Below are 19,831 nucleotides of genomic sequence, written 5' to 3'. Positions count from 1 at the left end.
GATGAAACTCACGCCCCTTTCAGTGGAAGCATAGTCTTAACCACTGAACAGCCAAGGAAGTCCCTCTTTGTCATATTTTTTTAACATTCTGGTTTTTTAAATGAGATGACAATTCATCGAAAAAGCAAGAGAGTTCCAGAAAAACATCTATTTCTGCTTTATTGACTACGCCAAAGCCTTTGACTGTGTGGATCACAATAAACTGTGGAAAATTCTGAAAGAGATGGGAATACCAGGCCATCTGACCTGTCTCTTGAGAAACCTGTATGCAGGTCAGGAAGCAACAGTTAGACCTGGACATGGAACAACAGACTGGTTCCAAATAGGAAAAGGAGTACGTCAAGGCTGTATATTATCACCCTGCTTATTTAACTTATATGCAGAGTACATCATGAGAAACACTGGGCTGGAAGAAACACAAGCTGGAATCAAGATTGCCGGGAGAAATATCAATAACCTCAGATATGCGGATGACACCACCCTTATGGCAGAGAGTGAAGAAGAACTAAAGAGCCTCTTGATGAAGGTGAAGGAGGAGAGTGAAAAAGTTGGCTTAAAGCTCAACGTTCAGAAAACTAAGATCATGGCATCTGGTCCCATCACTCCATGGGAAATAGATGGGGAAACAGTGGAAACAGTGTCAGACTTTATTTTTTTGGGCTCCAGAATCACTGCTGATGGTGACTGCAGCCATGAAATTAAAAGACGCTTACTCCTTGGAAGGAAGGTTATGGCCAACCTAGATAGCATATTTAAAAGCAGAGACATTATTTTGCCAACAAAAGTCCGTCTAGTCAAGGCTATGGTTTTTCCAGTGGTCATGTATGGATGTGAGAGTTGGACGGTGAAGAAAGCTGAGCGCTGCAGAATTGATGCTTTTGAACTGTGGTGTTGGAGAAGACTCTTGAGAGTTCCTTGGACTGCAAGGAGATCCTATCAATCCATCCTAAAAGAGATCAATCCTGGGTGTTCATTGGAAGGTCTGATGTTGAAGCTGAAACTCCAATACTTTGGCCACCTCATGCGAAGGGTTGACTCATTGGAAAAGACCCTAATGCTGGGTAGGATTGGGGGCGGGAGGAGAAGGGGACGACAGAGGATGAGATGGTTGGATGGCATCACCGACTCAATGAACATGGGTTTGGGTAGACTCCGGGAGTTGGTGATGGACAGAGAGGCCTGGTATGCTGCAATTCATGGGGTCGCAGAGAGTCGGACACGACTGAGCGACTGAACTGAACTGAACTGAATTAGAAAATCTTTACAACTTCTAGCTTATAAATATTTTTCAAATTTTCTTTTTATAGTATTTGAATGGTTTCATTTTTCTTTTTTATTTCATTTTCATACACTTACCTATTTTATTCCTCTTGTATGTAAAATGTTAGCCACGACTTATATTTTTTCAACTGACTACCCAGTTAAACAACACTACTTACATAAATAATTGTTCATCTTCTTCCTATTGTTATATTTGTTCATATTTAGATTTTGTATTCTACCACATCGTTATATTTCTCCTGCATGATAATCAACTTACTCTGATTATTTGGGTTTAAAAATGTATTTTATATCTGATAGAGCTAATCCTTCAGCAATTTCCTGACTCCTGCCTTGTTTATTTTTCCATATGAGTTTATAATCACCAGTGTCTTTATAATAATAAATTTCTTTTGATATTTTGATTGAAATCACTGGAGAGAGAATTTGGAGAATTTACATTTTTGATGTTTAGTCTTCTTATCCTACATGCTATCCTTTTCTGTTTGTTGATGCCTTTCTTTGTCCTTCTGTATTGTTTTTTTCCCATAGTTTACATGTTTCCTGCTTTTCATTTTATTTCTCTTGTGTATCTCAGGTGTACAATCATATAATATATAATGACAAATTTATATTCCCCTTTAAAATTTAAACTAGTAAATTCTTTTTTTCATTTAATACAGTTATTCTAATAAAGTAATTCCAAATTTAAATTTCTTTAAATATGGTCTACTTATCTTTTTTCCTCTCTTTAGTAGAGACCTTCCAGAGTTTTCTCCTTAAGGGTCATCAGGGAAGGCCTCTTTTGGAGAGAACTTTTAAGTTGAGAACTGAGTGACAAGAAGGAGCCTTGTATGCAAAGAATACCGCTAAGAGCACAAGGAAGAACATTCCTAGGCAGAGAAAAAAAGCAAGTACAAAGGTCGAGGAAGAGAGTACATTTTTTAATAATCAGAAACCTAGTGAAGTAAAGGAGGTAGAGAATGGAAATTAGTGAATGTAAAATGTTGGCAGAAGCAAGAGCCTAAGTGGTTTTATTAGGATATCATGAGTTTTAGTCCATGAATATGAAATCTTTGAAGTATTTTAACTTGGGATATGTTAAAATCCCTATGACTTCCCTCATGTTTCAGTTTCAAGAATCTACCTGCAATGCAGGAGTTGCAGGAGACCTGGGTTTGATCCGTGAGTTGGGAAGATCCCCTGGTGGAGAGCATGGCAATGCAATCCAGTATTCTTTTTTTTTTAACTCTTTATTTATTTGGCCACGCCAAGTCTTAGTTGGGGCATCTGGGATCTAGTTCTCTAACCAGATACTGAACCCGAGCCCCCTGATTTGGGAGCACGGAGTCTTAGTCACTGGTCCACCAGGGAAGTCCCCACTCCAGTATTCTTGCCTGCAGAATCCCATGGCCAGAGGAGCCTGGTGGGCTACAAGTCCCTGGGATCGCAAAGAGTGGGACACAACTGAATAGACTGAGCATGCACGCGTACACACACACGTTATCTATATGGTTTATGTTTTGTAAAGAGCAATCTGAGGAGAAGGAAATGGCAACCCACTCCAGTATTCTTGCCTGGAGAATCCCATGGACAGAGGAGCCTGGTAGGCTACAGTCCACGGGGTCGAAAAGTCAGACACAACTTCACTTTCACTTTCACTTTTAAGCTTATTTAATTATTCTTGATGAGCTCTATTGTTGGTGCTTTACAGATTACTCAGATTTAGCAGCTTTGAACAACAAACATTTATTATCTCACCAATTTTTGTGAGTCAGAAATCTGTCTGTGGGTAACTTAGGAGGGTGCTTCCAGAAGAGGTCTTTATCATTTCAGAACTTGACTGGAGAGTCTACTTCCCATGTCATTTGCAGGAGACTTTAGTTACTTTTTTTATTTGGATATGTTGGGTCTTAGTTGTGGCACTTGGGATATTCATTTATGTGGAATATTTCGTTGGCAGCGCTCGGACTCTCTAGTTGTGGCACGAGGGCTTAGTTGTCCCATAGCATGTGGGATCTTAGTTCCCTGACCTTTGATGGAACCCAGGTCTCCTGTACTGCGAGGCGGATTCTTTTTTTTTTTCCCCCAAACTTTGAACTTTTTATTTTGTATTGGCATATAGCTGATTAACAATGTTGTGCTAGTTTCAGGTGAACAGTGAAGGGACTCAGCCATATCTATGTGTGTATTCATTCTCCCCCAAACCCCTCTCCCTTCTAGGCTGGCGCATGACATTGAGCAGAGTTCCATGTGTTATGCAATAGGTGGCTAGAGGATTCTTAACCTCTGGATTGCCAGGGAAGTCCCAAGACTCACTTTCTTATCATAGGACTTCTAAAGTGTTTTCTCAGTCATAACAGCTTATTTTTCCCCAGGGTAAGTCAATCAAAATATAACAAGGAAGCCACAGTGTCATTTATGACATTAACCTTGGAAGTTGCTACATAGCTGACCCTTATTTAGTGTAGGAGGGGACTATGCAGGGACCAAAATATTAGGTGGTGGTGATGACTGGGGGCATCTTGGAGACAGGCTATTCATAAAATTCAGTATCTCTTCTTCACTAAAAATACCAATATGGTAAGTGAAAGTGTTAGTTACTCACTTGTGTCTGACTCTTTGCAACCCCATCAACTGTAGCCCGCCAGGCTCCTCTGTTCATGGAATTCTCCAGGCAAGAATACTGGAGTGGATAACCATTCCCTTCTCCAGGGTATCTTCCCAACCCAGGAATAGAACCCAAGTCTCCCTCTTTGCAAGCAGATTCTTTATCTTCTGAGCTATCAGGGAAACCCGCATCAATATGTTAAAGATACTACATTGACATTGTAAAACGTAACTATCTTCCTTAGCTCTAGCTTCTCTAAAGGCAAAAAAACGTTAACTTGTAGATCTTAATTCACAAAATACTGCTGTTAAACATCAACATTCTTCATTATGGAATATTTCAAGAAAAAAAGTCATAAAGTTAGAGTTTACATATAATTATAAATTGAATACTCATCAAGCTACTACCTGGAGAAGGAAATGGCAAGCCATTTTCCAATATTCTTGTCTGAAAAATCCCGTGGACAGAGGAGCCTGGTGGGCTACAGTTCATAGGGTCGCAAAGAGTCGGACACAACTGAGCAACTGAGCACACAAGCTACTACCTAGGTGAAAAATACAACATTGCTAGGTTCTCAGAGACCCTAAGAACCACCTCCCCATCTTACATATTTCCTTTTGGTATGGTTACTGTTCTTTTGTGTTTTGCCCCTACATATTACCTTGCACATTTGTAGAAATAAGTGGTAGGGATTGGTTCCCAATATTTGACACTGATAATTTACATAGGTTTGTTAATCTTTATCTGTTTGATATTTCTGACTCTTTTACTCATTTGCCTTTAAGTAACAAAGCATGAGGAGGAGGAAATGGCAACCCACTCCAACTCTAGTATTATTGCTTGGGAAATCCCATGGACAGAGGAACCTGGTAGGCTACAGTCTATGGGATCTCAAGAGTCAGACAAGACTTAGCAACTAAACCACCACCACCAGCAAGGCGTGAATGTATACTAATGGCAGCTGGCTTCCCCTTGACTAAGTGATCCAAAAGAGCAAGGTGGCTGGGTTAAGTGGTAGGATTTTGAATGATTCTTCTTTCTTTCATACCTTCTCTGGCATAACAGTAATTACACTGATAGAATTTTTAGGTTGCATTGCAGAATTTAAATATTGTATTGTTTTAAACTTACTTTTCATCCTGCATAGTTTACATTTGTCCTGTATTTGATATTAAACATTAACCTAAATCAAGCATTTTGTGATTTGATGTATAATTCCTCATGTGTGTGTGCAGACTTATGTGTGGTAATATTGGTTGAATTCTTTTTTAGATATTTGTTTGTTTATTTTTTATTTGGTTTCACTGGTCTTAGTTGCAGCATGTGGCATCTAGTTCACCGACCAGGGATTCAACCCAGGCACCCTGCATTGGGGGCATGGAGTTTTAGCCACTGAATCACCAGGGAAGTCCTTAGTGGTTGAATTCTATCCTAGTTTTATCGTGCTGCATTTGCCTTCTCTTCTTGAAGGGAGTTCTTAGGGTTAGGTCACACACAGAAAGCCTAACAACATTCTAACTGGGCAGCAGAACTTTCTAAGCCAGTCTCACTATGTTTTGCCTTTGTTCTTAAAACAGTTTTAATCTTTTCTTCAAAATCTTTCTTCTTTACCAGGTGGTCTTTAACACTTTCCCATAATTGTTAATTTTTGACAGACATTTCTAACTCTTCCTGTTGTCATTTTGTGTCTTGGCAGGGAGTAGTTATATCTTGTTATCAGTAAATTGTGGTGGAAAGGGCGATATAGTTTCTTTAATAAACTAAGCTCTGTTACCTCCCTTTACTACAGATGACTCCAATGCTGAGAAATTCACACCAGGCCCAAGGTGATCGGTTGCCCTACTCAGGATTGTTATTAGTCTTTAGAGCACGTGTGACAATGTGTACAACTGAATGTTTTATTGCCTACTTGGGTGTGAAGTGACCAGAGTTTTTAGAGTGTTTTGTAAATGAAGTTGATGTATCTAAAGGTTTTAAAACCATCTTGCCTTGATTTATACACATATCTTAAAAGACTTCCCTTTTTATGAATTCCTTTCTTCTAAGATTTTGAGTCTTACCTGCCTTCATTGTCTTCAAGCTTCACCATAGTGTTGCTTATGTCTGTGCCCAGATCAGGCACTCTATGTGTATCACCATGTCACAATAATAAATGGGCAGTCATGGGCTGGCTACTTGTCTGCAAAATTTTGCTAATGTGAAAAAATCATTTAATACTTCAGTGATTAAAATTGGGCAAAAACCAGAGAGGTTGGTACTGACTTACCTTTTCACTGTTCTTCTTTTTTTGTTATAAAACATTTTTCTTCACTACTGATTACCAATGTACTATTAGAACTACTTTTATGTTTGCTTACTTGCTTATAGTAAGATCAAATTGCCAACGTCTGTTGGATCAAAGAAAAAGCAAGAGAGTTCCAGAAAAACATCTACTTCTGCTTTATTGACTTCGCCAAAGCCTTTGACTATGTGGATCACAACATACTGTGGAAAACTCTTAAAGAGATGTGAATACCAGACCACCATACCTGCTTCCTGAGAAATCTGTATGTAGGTCAAGAAGCAACAGTTAGAACCAGACCTGAAACAACGGACTGGTTCAAAATCGGGAAAGGAGTACGTCAAGGCTGTGTATTGTGACCCTGCTTATTTAATTTATATACAGAGTACATCATTCGAAATGCTTGGCTGAATGAAGCACAAGCTGGAATCAAGATTGCTGGGAGAAATATCAATAACCTCAGATACGTAGGTGACACCTCCCCTATGGCAGAAAGCAAAGAAGAAGTAAAGAGCCTTTTAATGAAAATGAAAAAGAGTGAAAAACTTGGCTTAAAACTCAACATGCAGAAAACTAAGATCATGTCACCTGGTCCCATCACTTCATGGCAGATAGATAGGGAAACAATGGAAACAGTGATTGACTTTATTTTGGGGGGCTCCAAAATTACTGCAGATGGTGACTGCAGCCATGAAATTAAAAGTTGGTTGCTCCTTGAAAGAAAAGCTATGATCAACCTAGACAGCATATTAAAAAGCAGAGACATTACTTTGGCAACAAAGTCCATCTAGTCAAAACTATGGTTTTTCCAGTAGTCATGTATGGATGTGAAAGTTGGACTGTAAAGAAAGCTGAGCACCAAAGAATTGATGCTTTTGAACTGTGGTGTTGGAGAAGACTCTTGAGAGTCCCTTGGACTGCAAGGAGACCAAACCAGTCTTTCCTAAAGGAAATCAGTCCTGAATATTCATTGGAAGAACTAATGTTGAATCTGAAACTCCAATACTTTGGCCACCTGATGTGAAGAATTGACTCATTTGAAAAGACCCTGAGGCTGGGAAAGATTAAAGGTGGGAGGGGAAGGGGACGACAGAGGATGAGATGGTTGGATGGCATCACTGACTCGATGGACGTGAGTTTGAGCAAGCTCTGGGAGTTGGTGATGGACAGGGAAGGCTGGCATGCTGCAGACCATGGGGTCACAAAGAGTGGGACATAGCTGAGTGACTGAACTGAACTAACTGAGTTGCTTATAGAGTTCATTTTTTAAGGAAAGTTTTTATTAAACTATAAAATACACAAAGAAAACTACACAAATCGTAAGTGTGCAGGCCACTGAAGTTTTACAAAGTCAAACCATCCAGATTTAGAAATAAATCATCACACCAACCCCATAACACCCCTCATGCATCCAGTTACCACCACCCCTCCAAAAATGGGGCTGGAGTTCATTAGCTATAATATATAGGACATATTTAAATTATTATTTTTTTTAACTTTTTATTTTGTGTTGGGGCTTCCCTGCTAGCTCAGACTTTAAAGAATCTGCCTGCAATGCAACAGACCTGGTTTCAATCCCTGGGTTGGGAAGATCCCTAGGAGAAGGGAATGGCAACCAACTCCAGTATTCTTGTCTGGAGAATTCCATGGACAGAGGAGTCTGGTGGGCTGCAGTCCATGGGATCACAAAGAGTAGAACACAACTGAGCAACTAAGCATAGCCCATAGCCAATTTACAATGTTGTGGTAGTTACAGATGAACAGCGAAGGGAAGGAAGCGAAGAAAGATTTAAATGATCTTAATCAGTGGATGGTTTTGGATTCTGAGAGGTAGGGGTGGCCTCCATCATTTTCTATTGAAAATTTAACTCTAATTTTCTCTCATGGTTACAGATAAACTCAAAAAGTGATCTCTCTTGGGTATTGTAAGCCACACTTGACATAAATGTTGCTCCTAGCTTTAACTATAGTCTATTCTTCTCTGGAGTGCAGATTTTTCTTGAAGCTAATGCAGGAACCTAGTTACCTTCGCATCTTTACTGCTACAGTTAATATTACAAGGACTGTTTAATTTCCTTTTTTTAAATTTTAAAATAAAAATAGGGGGACATATGTATTCTTATCGCTGATTCACATTGTTGTATGCTGGAAGCCAACATAATGTTGTAAGGCAATTATCCTCCAATTAAAATTTTTAAAAAATTTAAAAAGAACAATAAAATAAAAGTAAAATTCAATTCAATGTTAATTTGTATCCATGTAGAAAATTAAAACTCCATATTAAATTAAATTTCAAAACAATTTTAAATTTTAAAACACATCTTAGTTTTCCCCTTTAGAGATAATGATTTTTAGCAATTTTGAGTATACCCAAATGAAGAGTTAGGATGTTAAAAATTGGGTACCTGCTGAAGCATGTTAAGCAGAAGTGTGAAATCAATATATTAATAATTCTACAACTTCCTAAATTTGAAGAATGTTTGATTAAGTGAACATAGGATTTTTTTTTTTAGCAGAAACTCCTTATGAGATTTTGCTTCTCTGCATACTGAAATTGAATATATAGCTCAATTTTTCAGGAGTGGTTTGAAGTCACTATTAGAAATGATTTTTTTTTAAAAGGCATCAATGAACTTGTTTAATGTTAGAAAAGAATAGCTGGAAATGGATAAATTTTTCCCAATTTTTAAAAAAAATTTTAATTGGAGGATAATTGTTATACAAGGTTGTGTTGGTTTCCACCATCACCAAATTCTTAATTTATGATAAAGAATAAATATTTTTCTTATTGTTGAAAGATTTAAATAGAAAAAATATATTAATCTCCTGGTGAAAATCTATTTTGTCATTGTTAAATAGCAATTAAAAATATCTACCTTGACTAAATTTGCATTTTAACTAGTAAAATTAGGTTTCTTCATATGTTTATTAGCCATTTTTATTTCTTCTATGAATTCACTCTTCATAGCCTTTTCTTGTTGAGGTTATTTTTTGTATCTTTGTAAATAACACTTTATTATATATTTGCTGTTGTCTCATACTAGATTTTCTTTTAGCTTTAGTGATCTGACTGTTATCTTAGTATGAAAGTGAAAGTGCTAGCTGCTCAGTTATGTCCTATTCTTTTGGCCTGTAGTCTGCCCGGCTACTCTGTCCATGGAGTTCTTAGTTAAGAATGCTGGAGTGGTAGCCATTCACTTCTCCAGGGAATCTTCCCAACCCAGGGATCGAACCCAGGTCTCCTGCATTTCGGGCAGATTCTTCACCCTCTGAGCAACCAGGGAAGACCTATTTTATAGGTGCTTGAAATACTTAACAGGTCAAACTTACATCACTTAATATGTGCCTTAGATATTTTTCATCTTGCTGTGGAAACTTTTTCCACCCTAATACTATAAAAATAGTGTCTCCCGTATTCTTATAATTTTATGTATTGATTTAGCATTTGGTTTAAAAAAATTTTTTTTTTTTTTTTATTTGGTTGCACCTCACTGCGTGCAGAATCTTAGTTCCCAGACCAGAGATTGAACTTGTGTACTCTGCAGTGGAAACTTGGAGTCCTAACCAGTGGACCATCAGGGAACTTGCCCCAGTTTTCTGTTGTTGGTCATTGACCCGTTAGGGAAGACCATCCCTAGGCTGGTACTACGTTTTTTGCTATAGTTTTGCAGGAAAGTTTTAAATTTAAAAGGACGTTTATCTTTCATGTGTAAAAAGTCTTTCATGACTTAATGTTCATTTATTCTTTCATATGAACTTTTAGAAACTATATGTAGAATGGGGAATAGATTGGTGACTAAAATAAAATTTTCTAATGTCTGACCTTCCATCTAGGAACAACTTAATTAAGATTTACTTACATGTATTTCCCTTAAGAAAATCCTCACAGCTATATTTAATTTAATGTTTAATTTAAGCTGTAAATCAAATTTCTATTTGATTATTACTGGTATATATTAAACCTTTGAGTCTTCAAAATTTATAAGTAGCCACCTGTGTTATTCTCTTTAAAAATCCAGTAAAGTTTTACTTGTCTTGAGTTTTCTAGAAGGACTGAAATCTATAAAAAGTAATTGTCTCCCAATTATAAAACTTGTTTTTAAAGTATGTTTTAAAAATTACCTTTAATTCTAGTTTTCAGAAACAATAGTTTGATCAGCCTTTGTTCACACATCTTCAGGTACCAGTAAATGTAGTAATTCTGACCCAACAAACACAATGCTGTGTTTCCAAAAGAACAGTTATATAATTATTAGTCTATACTGTAAGATAAATTAATGATTATAATGGAAGATAATTAAATGCCAATGTACTATTCATCAACATTATGATTATTTTATTGTTTGTGAAAAGCAAGAGTATGTATATCTAGAATTCTCTGGATTTTGGAGTCAGAGGTATAAAAAACTACTTAAGTAATTCCATTACCCGTGTAAATGTACTATGGCTAGAAGTCAAGTTTGACTGCTATGTAGAAACTGCCCTCCATTTTTGAGATTCTTTCCATATTTCTTTTCTTCTGTGTCTTAAGAATATAAAAAAATTGTTACCTACAGCTGCTTCCTCATAACTTTGTTTCTCAGAACAGTCTTCTCTCTCCAGAGTGGCTTTAAACCCACTAGATGGTCAGAGGTTATTTAGAATATCTGAGATTATCATTCTTGATCATGGTCTATCATACCTCAAGAGTTCTCATTTTAGAATTTAAATAGGTCATCCCATCCAGACCAAGTTATCAGAAGTAATTTAGAATGTACATTTCAGAGCTGTACTTAGATAGGCTGTTGAAGCAGAACAATTGATAATCCAGAATAAGGGGACTCCATCATAGAAATGCTAGGAAATCTTTTCCTAATGAGCATCAGACTGATCTTTTATCGCCACTTTGGAGATATTCAGTACTATCCCAATGATTACTACTGATATTTAACTGCCAAAGAAAGTCTAGATGCTCAAAACCTTTCTGAAGCAGTTCAAACTATTGGTTCTACTCCCTCTTCTGGGAAGTTTCGCCTGGTTTCTAGGGGAAAAACAGGTTTCCCCCATCACTCTTCACCAACTCAAGTCAGGCTGTCGATATATAATATACCCTCTTAGGTGATCTTGTTCATGACTACATGTGGCATCATCTATGTGCTAGTTAATCCTCTATCACTTGCCTGCTTGAGAATGGCTTTTAGAGGGAGCAGAGAGGGAGGAAATCAAGAGCAACTTTTGGTGGGTACAGGAAGGACTTTAAAGAGCTGTTGATCTTTGAGCTACATCTTAAAAATTGAACAAGAAGTTATCTCAGAAATTGAACCAATTATGTATACTAATTTAATGAAGGGAGTTTTATAATCACAGGGTCCATTTGATATGGCTTAAGTGGCAGAATTCTTCCTTAAATAACACCTTTACTTTGTAGACTGGTTTTCCAAAAATCTTTGAATTGCCATTGTATTGGCTTGGTCAAAAAGTTCTTTCAGGTTTTTCCATGTGATCTTACAGATAAACCTGAGTGGTTTTTTTTTTTTTTTTCTTTTGGCCAATCCAATACTAGCTTATTTCTGGTGGCAAACTATTTTTTCAGTTTTTTTAGGAAGGGTAATATCCATGAGGGCTTTCCAGGTGGTGCAGTGGTAAAGAATCCGCCTGCCAATACAGGAGATTCAAGAGATGCTGGCTCGATCCCTGGGTCAGGAAGATCCCCTGGAGTAGGAAATGGCTACCACTGCAGTATTCAGTATGGGGTATGTTTTTAGCACAAGTATTAAAAGAATGTATGATGTTTCATAAGATATAACAATTGCATGTCTGTCATGTAATATAAGAATATTAAAAAGTGACAGGACAGTAGTCATGAACATTACATTAGTCAGATTTTGGACACATCATTTACCATCTAAAGTGATTCTGGGGACTCCCCTGGAGGTCCAGTCATTAAGATTCCATGCTTCCGGGACTCCCTGGTGGTCTAGTGGCTAAGACTCCAGGCTTCCAGTGCAGAGGCGCCTGGGTTCAATCCCTGGTCATGGAACTAGATCCCACATGCTACAACTAAGGCCTGGCACTGCCAAATAAATAAAAAAAAGAAGATTCCATGCTTCCAATGCAGGTGGCACAGGATTCCATCCCTAGGCGGGGAACTAAGATCCCACATGGTGCTTTGCCATGGTAAATAAACAAAATAAAATAAAAAAGTAAAGTGAATCTGTTGTGAGACCCTGGCTTCAACCACTTACCAATTAATATTTTGTTCCAGTTACCAAAAAATGTGATTTTTGCCAAATGTTTTAAAATTTGCACTGTTTGTATCACTTAAAATCTGTTTCTGAAATGAGAGTTTCTGTCTTATAAATAGCATAACTTGTTTTTGAAATTTTTATAAAATTCAACCACATTGGGTTTTTGTGGTTTTTAACCATTCGTTCAACAAATATTTAATGAGAGTCTTCCATGAGCTGAGTTCTGTTCTCAGGAGCCAAGTATGCATTAAAAAAGCAAAGAAACTTAGTGGCCAATATTTATTAGATCCTAGGTCTGTGCTACTATAGAAAGGTTAAGAAGCTTGCTACAGTGTCATGAGCCAGTAAGTGACTAAGCAGTTTCTGGTTTTTGTTTTAAATTTAGATTAAGGTACACTATTTTAGTATAACATACATGCAGAAGACTTCAGAAATTCTTTGATCACAAGTTTTCTAAAGTGGAGACACTTGTGTAACCAGCAGTCAATATTACTTGCTCCTCTGAATCACTCTCCTGCCCTCTACTGTTATTGACTAATCCTATCTAATTTGAACCTTATGTAAATGCAGTCTTACAGTATGTAGTCTAATGCATACGTTGGCTATCTCATAGCATTATAATTGTGAGACTAAGCAATGTTTTTTATAAATGTTGATCATTCTCGTCTCATAGAGCTGTTCTCTGGTGATTAATGTTTGGATTGTTATCAGTTTGAGGTAGTCATGAGTAGTGGTGCTGTCTTTGGGAAATACAAAAATATATTTCTGTTTGTTTTATACCTAGAAGTGGAATTGCTAGGAGATGGTGGGGGGTTGCATATGTGCAGCTTGGGTCAATACAGTTTCCCAAAATGGTTATCTGTTTTTGCATTCTCACGAATAATCTACAAGTTGCTCTACATCTTTCTCAACACGACATTTTCTTTTTCATTTCTTTCCTTCCTTTTTTAAACAAAAAAAATTGTGGTAAAATAGCAATAATAAAAAATTTACCATCTTAACCGTTTTTGAGTGTTGTATATTCACATTGTTTTGAAACAGATCTCCCGAACATTTTCTTGCTAATAAGAAATTTTATCCCCATTAAACAATTCTCTGTTTTTCTATCACTCTTGCCCTTAACACCATTCTAGTTTATGTTTCTATGAATTTGACTACTTAAATACTCATAAAATGTTTGTTTTTTCATGATGGTTTTATTTCATTTTGAATTATGTCCTCAAGGTTCATTCATTTGCAGTGTGTGACAAGATTTCCTTCCTTGTTGTGTCTATTCGTTTGTGTGCATATACAATATTTTGTCTATCCTTTCATCTATTGATGACCATTTGGGTCACTTTTACCTCAGGGCTCTTGTGAATAGTGATGAAATGGACATGGGAATGCAAAGATTTGTTTCAGGCTTTATTTTCATTTCTTTCTGGTATATATTCAGAAGTGGGATTATTGGGTCATATGATTGCTGGTTCTATTTTTAATTTTTTGAGGAACTTCATACTGTTTTGCATGGCAGTTAAACCATTTTAAAACCCCATTCACATATGTAGTGCTTTTGAATTCTTTTATTTTGCTAGATGACTAATAATGTTGAGCATATTTTCATATGCTCATCATCTGTTTGGATGTTGTCTTGTGTTTGTTCAACTTTCTTGGCCAATTTTCTGTTTTGCTTTTCTTACTCATTTGAGGAAGTTCTTTATATATTTTGGGTAAGACTAGTTTGTTGTCTGTATATATTGCAGATATGTCTCCCATTGTATTGATTGCTTTTATGCTTTCTTAATCTTTTATTAGTTAATATTTATGATAAACAGGAGTTCTTAATATATTCCAATTTCTTAACATTTTCCTTTAGAATTATTAAATTTGGTGATATGTTTTAAAATATTATACCCACTCCAAGGTCATGAAGGTATTTTCTTCTAAAAACTTAATGTTTTGTCTTTTACAGTTAGATCTACAGTATAATTTGTTACTAGTGTGAATTAGGCATCAAGATTCATTTTTCCCCCCATATGGATGTCTGTCCACTACAATTTATGGAAAAGATTACTTTTTGCATCAGACTGCAGTGTCATTTGTCATAGTCAAGTGACCACATATATATGGCTCTCCTGTATTCTGTTTTATTCCATTGATCTTATCTGTCATTGTACCAATACTAAACTGTCTTAATTATCGTATCTTTGCAATCAGTCTTATTACCTGATTAATCATTTTTTCTGTCTTTGTTCCTTTTTTTTCCACTTCTTGGTCCTTTGCATTTCCATATAAACTTTGCAAACCTTTGTCCATTTCCATGCCCAAACAAAACTAATTCTAGTAGGGCTTTGATTGGAATTGTATCAAATCTAGTAACAAACTTTGGGGAGATTAACGTCATTATAATAATCACTATTCCATAAAAATAGTATATCCATTTATTTAGGTCTTCTTTGATTTCTTTCAATAGTATTTCTATAATTTTCAAACGTCTCATACAAGTTTAATATTTGTCTTACTCTGATTAGACTACTATGAGAAAATATCAGAATGGATGGCTTATAAACAGCAAATTCATTTCTCACAGTTCTGTGGTTTTTAAGTTGAGGAGCAGGGTGCCAGCATGATTGGTGGGTCCTTTTTCTCCCTGTGTCTTCACATGGTAGAAGGAGCTAAAGAGACAAAGGAGTCTCTTTTATAAGAACAGTGATCCCATTAGTGAGGGCTTCCTTCTCATGACCTAGTCATCTCCATCTCCCAAAGGCTCTATTAATACCACTGTTTGGATTTATGATTCATTATATGAATTTTGGGTAAACATAAATATCCATAACATAGTGATACTTAAGCAGTTTATTGAAACTTTTAGAGACTCAATATGCTTAATTTTCTTTCATTCACTGAAAGAGCTATGGAAGATCTAGAAAAGGCACAAATACAATGAATAAATAGCATTTTAGCATTTCCTACACAAAGACTCTATAACTTTGTTGGTTTGAAAGCATGAAGATTATCTGCTGTGATTTTGTTTGATACAATATCATTTTGCATTTGAGCTTACTTGGAAGCAAATGTATTTTTTGGCTGTAAAAGGACATAAAAACATAGAAAAAAATTTTAATGTAAATAATTGTGTTTAGGGGGAAGGTCCTAAAGCCAACTCTACTCAAGGGATGCCTTGGTAGCAATGATTGTTAACCATCTGGAGTGACAGAAGAAAGTGATATTGGGTAACTAACATCTTAAGAAGTTTCATCTCAAGTTTTTGTAATATTATAGCAACAAAATTGGAATATTAATTATGCTATTGGGTGCTCTTTTGTCATCACAGGGGTGGGCAGTTTTATCATTTACTGATTACATACTGATTGATCTAATTAGTCTTTCTGTAATTTGTGATATATGGAAGGAGCTTTAAGCATAGTAATTAAATGTAATTAACAAAAATAAATACTAGGACCACTGGACAGTATTTTAAATACTTAGGAATCTTTTTAGCAACCCATGTATATGATGCAGTGTAAGATAAATGGTTAAATATTCAAAATTACTTATAATTTGCATTCTCTGTCAGCTGGAACATCTTAATCCTAAAATGGGTATGATAACTATCTGTGGCAGCATGGAAAAAAATTGCAGGAATATTGCTTTATGTATGTATGAATTGTTTTTTATATGGCAAAACTATTTGCCCAAGGCGAATGTCCATAATTTTTCTCAGATGCTAAATATCAGTGCTCAGAGTTTATTTTTAATGTTGGGAGTACTAGGTTATTTCCATTTAGCTAGATTTGTCCTGTTGTGGCAATTATGGAAGAGCAGATGAGTTAATTAGGCTCTTTTCCATGGGATTCTCTGTTGTCTGTTTTGCAATACTGTGTCAACAGTGAAATAAAACACAAACTGTTTGCACAGATTTCTGTTCAGCCTGTTGTTTGTTAGTCAAGTAACCTTGGAAACCCTGTGATGAGTTGTATGGAGCTGCTGCTGCTGCTAAGTCGCTTCAGTCGTGTCCGACTCTGTGCGACCCCATGGACTGAAGCCTACCAGGCTCCTCCGTCCATGGGATTTTCCAGGCAAGAATACTGGAGTGGGTTGCCATTGCCTTCTCCCAGTTGTATGGAGGCAGCTAGTCTAACAACTAAAGGCCTTATAGGCATCAATTCTTTAAGAAATAGTAAGTTTAAAAAACTAGAATGTAGTGATGAAGAACTTTAAAAACAATATCCACTGCATTTGACATTAGGTTTCTTATTTTCCATAAATGTATACATTCTGTTTTGGCAGGTTTTAAGAAGAAGCAGCGACGAAGAGAAAGTTCTTTGTCTGGTTCGACAACGTAGAGGCCACCACTGTCCAACAGCTGTGATGGTGGTGCTCATCATGGTATGGGATGGCATTCCTCTCCCAATGGCTGACAAATTGTACTCGCAGCTTACCGAGAGTCTCAAGTCATACAATGGTCATCCCACAGACCGAAGATGCACGCTCAATGAAAAGTAATCAAATCTGTTTTGTACTGTTTAACATCAGTTTTATATCTTGTTAAATTGACTACCAAATAATAGACATATATATATTATAGGTGAGGACAGAATTGTAGGTATTATGCAACTGAAAAGAATGAACATTGCTTAAAAGAGAGGCTATTTCATAGTGAATTAAGGCCATTTTAGGATATTCTCCTTAATTCTTTCCTTGTTTCCGCTTTTGATACCTGATCCTTCTCAGCCCTGGAGTCAGAAAGAGAGAGATTTTTCTATAAAGGATCAGCTCCTCCATAGGAATTGTACCATTTTCCATTTTCTCTAGCAATGTAAGAGAATATCCATTTTTCTATAGCTTTCGTTGTAGTCAAACTTGAATTTTGCCCATTTAATAGGGGATAAACGTCTTCAATTTCTTTTGATTTGCATTTTTCATATTATGACTGAATATTTTTTCATACGATTAAGAGCATCTGCCATTTGTTTTTTAGTTTTTTAATTTCATTGAAGTATGGTTGATTCACAGTATGTGTTAATTTCAACTGTACAGCAAATTTTCTTAGTTATCTATGTTCAGTTCAGTTCAGTCGCTCAGTCGTGTCCAACTCTTTGTAACACCATAGACTGCAGCATGCCAGTACCCCCTGTCTTTCACCAACTCCTGGAGTTTACTCAAAACTCATGTCCATTGAGTCGGTGATGCCATCCAACCATCTCATCCTCTGCTGTTCCCTTCTCCTCCCACCTTCAATCTTTCCCAGGATCAGAGTCTTTTCAAATGAGTCAGTTCTTCGCATGAGGTGGCCAAAGTATTGGAGTTTCAGCTTCAGCATCAGTCCTTCCAATGAATATTCAGGAATGATTTCCTTTAGGATTGACAGGTTAGATCTCCTTGCAGTCCCAGGGACTTTTTTTAATGTAACTTATTATATCTCTTTTCCCTTACTTTGTCTGAATTTTTAGTGATATTTAAGACCATTTTTCTTTCACACAAGCTCTAGAATAATTCACCCATGTTTTCTTTTATTTCTTGTTGAAATCAGAAATTTTTAGAACAGAAATCATTTAAGATTTATGCTGGACAGAAGTAAGAAGAGGAGATCCATTTCTATTCTTTTTCCCATTTATCACAACCCTACTTGCTAAAGAGTTCTTCTTTTCCCCTTGACTTGAAATACTAACTTTATACAAAAATCAAATCTTCTCTCTTATGAACTCTGTAAATTATAGAGGCATTATACATTTTAATATTTAGTAAGACTAGCTCACCATTCTTGTTTCTTCAAGGCTTTTTAAAACAGTTTCTGCTTTCAAATGAACTTCATAATCAATTTGTCTAGTTTTAAGATAAATCTAATGGTATTTTTAATGGGATTACATTAACTTAGAATAAACTGACATTATTCTGATGTTGAATCTTACAATCCCTTTAAAAGATTTTTCTTTTCCATTTGTTCAAGTGTTTGTGTTCTTCAACAGTGTTTTGTATAGTTTTCCTTAAAAAGTTCTTTTTTTAAAAAAAGAAATGTCATTATACAAAATATAAAATATCCCCTCTCTAACCTCCTCACAGGATTGTTTGTGTATCTTCCAGAGTATTTTTTTTATGCTTAAAATCATTTCATTATACTTTTTATTATTTGTCTAATGCCAATAAATATGTATACATAATTTTAATATCTCTATTTTATTATGTGGTTTCATAATAATAATAATAATACCTCTAATATAAAGAAACTGTTGTAAATTGTGTACATATAAGCTTATTTTTCCCAATAATTCATAAATAAGTTGTATACTATTTCATTCAATGTAGATCCAGCTATTTTTTTAAATTTATATATACAGAAATGATGCAAGAATACTTCAATGAACTCTTATATACCCCTTACCTTACCTATTTGTAGAATCACTATTTCTGATTCCATAAATAATCACACAATACACATAAGCTTACATGTCATTATCATTACTGCTTTTTTCTATATTTTCTTCTGGATAATTTGTGAAGTAGTTGCAAACTTTTACTTCTAAATAATATTTCAGAGAATGAGGACATTCCCAGTACAATTATCAAAACCAGGCTACTTCACTTGGATAAAATGCTATTTTCTAATTAAAATTTCATCTACTTTTCTATAATGTACTGCATACTAATTTTCTCCCACCCAGGATTTGATGGAATAAGTTATTTTGTCTTTTGTGTTCCTTAGTACTTTTATCTGTCTTTTTTCAGTGTTTCATAGCACTGTGTTTTGAAAGGGACAAGCTAATTTTGCAAACTGTTGCTCAATTTTTGATTGTCTTCCTGATTCAATTCAATTTAGGAATTATTGGCAAGAATACTACACTCAGTTCATAATATTAGGAGCTATTTTAAAGTCTTTTTGTCTCATCATCGGTGATGTTGACTAGTTAGGAGAAAATTTTAGTTCTCATAGTTAATAGCTAAACTACATTCTCAGTTCAGGAAGATCCCCTGAAGAAGAAATTTTAGGTCTCATAGTTAATAGCCAAACTACAGTCTCAGTTCTGGAAGATCCCCTGGAGAAGATCCCCAGGGAAGCCGGTATTCTTGTGCTTCCCTGGTGATTCAGACGGAAAGAATCCACCTGCAATGCAGGAGACCTGGGTTTGATCCCTGGGTTGGGACCATCTCCTGGAATAAAGCATGACAACCCACTCCAGTATTCTTGCCTAGAGAATCCTCATGGACAGGGGAGCCTGGTGGCCTGCAGTCCATGGGGTCACAAAGATTTGGGCATGACTAAGCGACTAAACACAGTACCTTTTTCTACTTTTTTGACTTCTTTGAAATTCTGCAATTTAAAGTTTCTCTTCTTTGATACTCTTTGCATCTTATTTTTCTTTTCAAGTAATTGTAATCCTTTGCCCCCTTTAAAGTATGTTTTATCTTAGTGAAAGTTAGAATAATTGAACTATTCCTCCTTCATATTTGGCATTTTCCTGACTTTCACAACTA

The 19,831-nt window shown here is 36.0% G+C and overlaps 1 protein-coding gene and 1 long non-coding RNA gene across 3 annotated transcripts in view; both read left to right on the top strand.

Moving 5' to 3' along the window:
* TET1 (tet methylcytosine dioxygenase 1) overlaps window positions 1-19,831 on the top strand; it is a 129,682-nt gene that overhangs the window by 91,997 nt on the left and 17,854 nt on the right. For both annotated transcript variants that reach the window (XM_081568768.1, XM_081568777.1), the window contains one exon: window positions 16,649-16,860. In XM_081568768.1, coding sequence (XP_081424894.1) covers window positions 16,649-16,860 — 212 coding nt within the window. The remainder of the gene's footprint in view (window positions 1-16,648; window positions 16,861-19,831) is intronic.
* Window positions 1,312-8,362, top strand: LOC145539127 (uncharacterized). The gene is made up of 2 exons (XR_014077585.1): window positions 1,312-2,827; window positions 7,778-8,362. It is a non-coding gene; the product is annotated as an uncharacterized LOC145539127 (long non-coding RNA).

Source organism: Giraffa tippelskirchi, chromosome 2, assembly GCF_054371585.1.
Source record: "Giraffa tippelskirchi isolate mGirTip1 chromosome 2, T2T-mGirTip1v1.2.pri, whole genome shotgun sequence".
Classification (NCBI taxonomy): Eukaryota; Metazoa; Chordata; class Mammalia; order Artiodactyla; family Giraffidae; genus Giraffa; species Giraffa tippelskirchi.
This window is presented reverse-complemented; position numbering and strand designations above follow the sequence as displayed.